Below are 7,240 nucleotides of genomic sequence, written 5' to 3'. Positions count from 1 at the left end.
GTTTGTATAAAAAAAATTTTCACTTTGAACCTTTTCTCTCTTCTTTTTCCCCTTCTTCTTTTCTTTCTTCAGTATAACCAACCAGAGGATCATCATGTCTGCTTCTAGTGAATCAAAATACTCCACAGAAGTACTTTCTGAGTTATTGAATAACTTACAAGTTGCTGACGATAAGGATGCAGCTGCTAACAACATTGCCACTTTCTTGAATTCATCTATTGTTGAACATGATGTTCCAGTTGAATTCTTCACTGATTTGAAGAAGGAAGTCAAATCAAAGGATGCTAAAGTTGCAATTGCTGCTTTGGATGCCTACAAACACATTGCATCTCCAACCAACTTGACTCCATCTGTTGAACCATATGTTGTTGAATTGGTTGATGAAGTTGCCGCTAGAGCCGGTGACAAGAACAAGGACGTTCAAACTGCTGCTTCAGCTGCTTTGTTGGCCATTGCTGCTGCCATCACTCCAACTGCAGTTAAAGCTATCTTGCCAAAATTGGTCAACAGTTTACAATCTACCAACAAGTGGACTGAAAAAGTTGCCATCTTGGCTGCTATTTCTCAATTGGTTGACACTGCTAAAGGTCAAGTTGCTTTGAGAATGCCTGAATTGATTCCAGTTTTGTCTGAAACTATGTGGGATACCAAGAAGGAAGTCAAGGAAGCTGCTACTGCTACCATGACCAAGTGTACTGAAACCATTGATAACAAGGATATTGAAAAATTCATTCCTAAATTGATTGAATGTATTGCCAAGCCAACTGAAGTTCCAGAAACCGTTCACTTGTTGGGTGCTACTACTTTCGTTTCCGAAGTTACCACTGCCACTTTGTCCATTATGGCTCCATTGTTGTCTAGAGGTTTAGCTGAAAGAGACACAGCTATTAAGCGTAAAGCTGCTGTTATTGTTGATAACATGTGTAAGTTGGTCGACGATCCACAAGTTGTTGCTCCATTCTTGGACAAATTGTTGCCAGCTTTGAAGACCAACTTTACCAACATGGCTGATCCAGAAGCTAGAGAAGTTACCAACAGAGCTCTCAACACTTTGAGAAGAGTCGGTGCTGTTGGTGAAGGTGACAAATTGCCAGAAATTTCTACTGCTGGTGATATCGAAGTCACTTTGGGTGAATTTGACAAATTAGTTGCTGACAAGAAGATTGCTAACAGATTTGATGTTGCCAAGAACTATATTGCTGCTATTGCTGGTGATTTGGTTGATGAAAGAGAAATCCAACCAGAAGCTTGGTTACAAAACGTCTTGCCATTTGCTACTATTTTCTTGCACGAAAAAGAATCCAAGGAAATCATTGAAGAATACAGAAAGAGAGCTATTGACAACATCCCACAACCACCATCATTCGAAGATGAAGAAGATGAAGGTGAAGATTTGTGTAACTGTGAGTTCTCATTGGCTTATGGTGCTAAGATCTTGTTGAACAAGACCCAATTCAGATTAAAGAGAAACAGAAGATATGGTTTGTGTGGTCCAAATGGTGCTGGTAAATCTACCTTGATGAGAGCTATTGCCAACGGTCAAGTTGAAGGTTTCCCATCTCAAGAAGAATGTAAGACTGTTTACGTTGAACACGATATTGATGGTACCCACGCTGAAACCACTGTTTCTCAATTCGTTATTGAAGATGGTGAAGTTGGTTTGACTGAACAAGTTGTCGAAGACAAATTAAGAGAATTCGGTTTCTCCGATGAAATGATCAAGATGCCAATTCAATCATTGTCTGGTGGTTGGAAGATGAAGTTGGCTTTGGCTAGAGCCGTCTTGAAGAATGCTGATATTTTGTTGTTGGATGAACCAACTAACCATTTGGATACTGTTAACGTTGCTTGGTTGGTCAACTACTTGCAAACATGTGGTATTACTTCCATCATTGTTTCACACGATTCTGGATTCTTGGACAAGATTTGTCAATACATTATCCACTACGAAGGTTTCAAATTGAGAAAATACAAGGGTAACTTGTCCGAATTCGTCAAGAAATGTCCATCAGCTCAATCATACTATGAATTGGGTGCCTCTGATTTGGAATTCAAATTCCCAGAACCAGGTTTCTTGGAAGGTGTCAAGACCAAACAAAAGGCTATTGTTAAAGTTTCTAACATGACTTTCCAATACCCAGGTACTTCTAAACCACAAATTAGAGATATCAATTTCCAATGTTCATTGTCATCAAGAATTGCCGTCATTGGTCCAAATGGTGCTGGTAAGTCAACTTTGATCAATGTCTTGACTGGTGAATTGTTACCAACTGAAGGTGAAGTCTACGTACACGAAAACTGTCGTATCGCATACATTAAACAACATGCTTTCGCTCACATCGATAATCATTTGGACAAGACTCCATCTGAATATATTCAATGGAGATTCCAAACCGGTGAAGATAGAGAAACCATGGACAGAGCTTCAAGACAAATCAACGAAGAAGATGAACAAAATATGAACAAGATTTTCAAGATTGAAGGTACTCCAAGAAGAGTTGTTGGTATCCACTCCAGAAGAAAGTTCAAGAACTCTTACGAGTATGAAGTTTCATGGTCATTGGGTGAAAACGTTGGTATGAAGAATGAAAGATGGGTTCCAATGATGTCTGTTGACAACACTTGGTTGCCAAGAGGTGAATTGATGGAGACTCACGCCAAATTGGTTGCTGAAGTTGATATGAAGGAAGCTTTGGCCTCAGGACAATTTAGACCATTGACTAGAAAGGAAATTGAAGAGCACTGTGCCATGTTGGGATTGGATGCTGAATTGGTTACCCACTCTAGAATCAGAGGTTTATCTGGTGGTCAAAAAGTTAAATTGGTTTTGGCTGCTTGTACTTGGCAAAGACCTCACTTGATTGTTTTGGATGAACCAACCAACTATTTGGACAGAGACTCTTTGGGAGCTTTGTCCAAGGCTTTGAAGGCTTTCGAAGGTGGTATCGTTATCATTACTCACTCTGCTGAATTCACCAAGGATTTGACTGAAGAAGTTTGGGCTGTTTTGGATGGTAGAATGACTCCATCTGGTCACAACTGGGTCCAAGGTCAAGGTTCAGGTCCAAGATTGGAAAAGAAGGAAGATGAAGAAGATAAATTCGATGCTATGGGTAACAAGATTGCTGCAACCAAGAAGAAGACTAAGTTGAGTTCTGCTGAATTGCGTAAGAAGAAGAAGGAAAGAATGAAGAAGAAGAAGGAATTGGGTGATGCTTATGTCTCTGAAGATGATGAAGATTTTTAAAAGGTAGCATTGGAATGTGAATAGTATATAGTTGCTAGATATTTAATTTTGTTTCTGGAACAATTTAGTAAAAGAAAGAATTTGATAGATTTAAACTTAATGATTTTGTAGAGGGGGTGGCGGAGTGGGTATGGGATGTTTAATGGCGAAATGAGGTTTTATGCGCGGATTTTTGGATCAACAAAATTTTGTTGAAGTATTGGTTGTAAGATTGAAAGATGGTTCCTACTCAGTATGTAACAATACAATGTGGAGTATCAATTATTAATGATTAGGCCGTTTAAACGACTAGTGAATTGATGAGTTGGGGTTTGGTTTTCTGTTGCTGTTTGTGGCAAGTCAATATTGCACAAAGATTTTGAGGATCTTAAAGTAATGAAAGGTCATCAAGTCAAATGAAGGTTACGAGCATCACGGGGGTTCATATCTTCACATATGCAACCGCTTATTTAACCTTTTCAAGTCGATATTATTTCAATTCAACCAACAACGCAGCTGCCAGTAACTACATTTCCACCTCGGAGTCAATTTGGAATTTATCGTATGCTCCTTATGATGTTAATTGCCCAAACTATAATTTAGTACGAAAAGCCAATGACGTAAGTTAGCAAAGGTAGAATAAGGCTAGTCTAGAGCTGAAGTTTAGTTTACTGACTCGAGTGCTTTTAGACAATATGTGACCGTGAGGTAGAATATATACGATGTCGTAATATCAAAACTGAAGCACAATTGAAATCGTTGCTATATAAGAATGAAATACCAAATTTTGATATTGAATTATTTTGGAAAACTAAAAAAACTCCAACGATTATTGCTATAGCTGTATCGGGTGGTGGGTATCGATCAATGTTGTCGGGAGCTGGTATATTAACTGCTTTAGATGATCGAGAAGTGAGCAACTTGACTCATGTTAGTGGAATATTACAAGCATCGTCCTATATGTCAGGGATAAGTGGTGGAGCATGGTTAGTTATGTCACAATTTGTTAATGATTGGCAGAGAGTCAGTGACATGATACATGGCGGAGCAAATGGATGGAATTTGAAACAAAGTTTACTTGAAGGTATGCCTGAAGTGAACGATAATGTACGACGAAAGAATAAGGGGAAAGGTGCCAACAAGACCAAAGACAAATCGGGATTGGGGTTGATGAAATTGTTTAGCAAGTCAAAAAAGGAGAAGCCTTCAAGTTGGGTAACAGCATTATTTGATCGAGATAAAAACTCAACGAGAGCAACTTTATTGAATGAAAAAAGCGTCTTGGAGTATCTAAAGTTTTATAAAGAATTATTGGTTGAAGTGAGAGATAAGAAGAAAGCTGGGTTTTCAGTAGGGTTGACTGATTATTGGGGACGAGCATTGGCTCATAAATTATTCACTACAACTGCCAGAACACCAGGAGTGACAATGACTGCAGTAGTTAAGAATTCAGCACTGTTTAAAAATTTTGATCAGCCGTTTCCCATCATTGGTGCCATTGCCAAGAATCCAATGGATACTGATACAACTAGTAACGATCCATTACAAAAAATGTCGAGTACGAATAGTTCAATTTTTGAAATAACACCATTTGAATTTGGATCTTGGGATGGGGCAGTTAATGCATTTGTCGATATTGAATACATAGGACTGACATTGGAAAATGGTAAACCCAAAGGAGTAAATGCAAATGGAACAAGTGTATGCAAATCAGGATTTGATAATGTTGGTTTCCTAACTGGCACATCATCATCATTATTCAATCATATCTTCAAATTTATGTTCAATTATTTTGCTGAAAATCAACTGGGTATAATAACATCCATTGAGAGCATATTAAAATTCTTTGGCGTTAGTAAAGTCAGCGAATATGATACGTTTGGCAGTCCACAAGCACACCCTGATCATGCAATATATTCACCTAATCCATTTTGGAAGTTTGGTCGTGGACATTTCTCCAATAGTAAAGAATTGTATCTTGTTGATGGAGGTGATGATGGACAAAACTTGCCTTTCCAACCATTGATTAGGAAAAATCGTAAAGTTGATTTGATCATGGCTTACGATATGAGTGGGGAAGACATGAATTATCCAAAAGGTTCGGTATTGCAAGAAACTAGTAAACGATTTGTCAATACTGGTAGGAATTCTACATCGGGATCACAAAAGATACCATTTTTTAAAGTGCCTAATGGTGTGATATCTAGAAAAGAGGAGACACCGGTTATCAAGTCAATTTTCCCTAAAGTACCAACCACTGATCAATTAATCCAAGATGGGTTAAACCTACGACCCATTTTTCTTGGGTGTGATATAATTGAAGATTTTGAAACAATGAATGTGAAAAGCAACAGCAGTGCAATGGTCTACAATGATGATTACTTACCACCTATTATAATGTATCAAGCAAATTTCAACTATACCCATCAACTGAATTTCTCTACATTCAAGTTGAGTTATAATGAAACTGAAACTGACGCTATTGTTGATAATGGGTTCCAAATGGCTTCATTTTATAATTCATCGTTATATGCTGTTTGTTTAAATTGTCTAATATTGAAACGAGAGTTTGATAGAATACGGTATGGGATACTGAAAAATACGGGTGTTGTCGAAGAAGTACCTAAATTTTGTCAAACTTGTTATAAGATATACTGTTGGAGAGAGAATAATCTGGAATAATTGTATGTTGGTACCTACAAAAGAAATCAATGGCTGCATTATATACAGGTTTTGAAGTAGACTGCCCATTAGTTGTTTTCGGCATTGTGTATTTTGTAATGCTGAATTAAAGAGTTGTATTAGAGGAGTTGAAGGGATCAAAATTGTGTAGTGACACAAAGAAGACTAAGTTTTAATAATACACGACAAAGAGAAAAATCTCTCAATTGTTGAAATCTCTCTTTCCCAATTTAAAAGTGCTCATTACTCATCAGCATATCAATAAAAAGCGAAATCTAAAGCAATTCGTAGTACATCTTCATCCGTTGAAGCCTTACTAGATAGAGATTGCACAAAGCACACCCGGGAAGATTAAACTTGTATTTCAAAGCAACCAAGTTTTTAAGCGTTGTAACTCCCGCCCCACACACACATTATACATATATATATATATACACACAATACGGCTACACTTCACTATAATGGCTGGTGTTAGACACTTACGAATCATTGGATTGACTGCATTTGTCTTGATTTTAATTGTTGTACTACACCAAACTGGTCGTAATGCTGCATCATTAGTATTTGCCCAAGCATCAGATCAAATTCCTAATAAACATCGGGCTAAATCAAACAATGGTGCACAAGCACAAACACCAGGTGGGGGTGTTCGTGTTGGCACACATGGAAGTAGCGGACTGAGTAATGGTAAGAATCCTGTTGTTGTTTCTAATAACATTGTTGATCTGAACAATGATGAAAAGACTGATGATGCTATTAATCAGGAGATATCTAAGGATCACAGTGAAGAAGGGGTTAAGAAGAAACCAGGTGAAGATGTACAAAATAAGGAGAATGGAGTAGTAGAGGCAAATGGTGGCGGTTCTTCTGATGTGACAACTAATGAACAAGGTGAATATGACCCACAAGCTGAATTAATCAAAATTAGATCACTTTCACCCATGACCATTTTTTCCAAAAGTTACTGTCCTTACTCCAAACAATTGAAGAAGTTGCTATTGGAAAAATATGAGATAATCCCCACTCCCAATATAGTTGAATTGGATGTACATAATCATGGTGATGAATTACAACAATACCTTCATGAAAAAAGTGGTAGAAAGACAGTACCCAATGTTCTTGTTGGTCCCTCATTTGAAAGTAGAGGTGGGTCGGATGATTTTCTTGAGTATCATAAAAAGAATCAAGTTATTAAATTATTGACTGATTGGGGTCAGGGTAGATTACAAGTTAGTAAAAAGGATACTCCATCAAATGCGTAAAAAGGATGATATACATATACACACAATTTATACAGCTTTTGTATATATATATATATATATATATATATTA

General features: G+C 37.3%; 3 protein-coding genes across 3 annotated transcripts; all 3 read left to right on the top strand. All coding sequences in view use genetic code 12, as the record gives it.

Moving 5' to 3' along the window:
* Positions 1–94: 94 nt before the first annotated feature.
* CORT_0B01870 (Cef3 translation elongation factor 3) lies at positions 95–3,247 on the top strand (the record flags this gene model as incomplete). Its single annotated transcript, XM_003867295.1, has 1 exon — positions 95–3,247. One exon carries the CDS (start codon positions 95–97, stop codon positions 3,245–3,247), a length of 3,153 nt encoding a protein of 1,050 aa, XP_003867343.1.
* A 395-nt stretch (positions 3,248–3,642) lies between these two features.
* Positions 3,643–5,908, top strand: CORT_0B01860 (Spo1 protein; the record flags this gene model as incomplete). The annotated part of the gene is made up of 2 exons (XM_003867294.1): positions 3,643–3,846; positions 3,917–5,908. 2 exons carry the CDS (start codon positions 3,643–3,645, stop codon positions 5,906–5,908), a joined length of 2,196 nt encoding a protein of 731 aa, XP_003867342.1.
* Positions 5,909–6,369: 461 nt separating this feature from the next.
* Positions 6,370–7,170, top strand: CORT_0B01850 (glutaredoxin; the record flags this gene model as incomplete). The annotated part of the gene is made up of 1 exon (XM_003867293.1): positions 6,370–7,170. The coding sequence occupies one exon, from the start codon at positions 6,370–6,372 to the stop codon at positions 7,168–7,170; it is 801 nt and encodes a 266-aa protein (XP_003867341.1).
* Between the last annotated feature and the right edge of the window lie 70 nt (positions 7,171–7,240).

Source organism: Candida orthopsilosis (assembly GCF_000315875.1).
Source record: "Candida orthopsilosis Co 90-125, chromosome 2 draft sequence".
NCBI lineage: Eukaryota > Fungi > Ascomycota > Pichiomycetes > Serinales > Debaryomycetaceae > Lodderomyces > Lodderomyces orthopsilosis.
The sequence above is the reverse complement of the archived record's forward strand: the minus strand, read 5'-3'. Positions and strand labels throughout refer to the sequence as shown.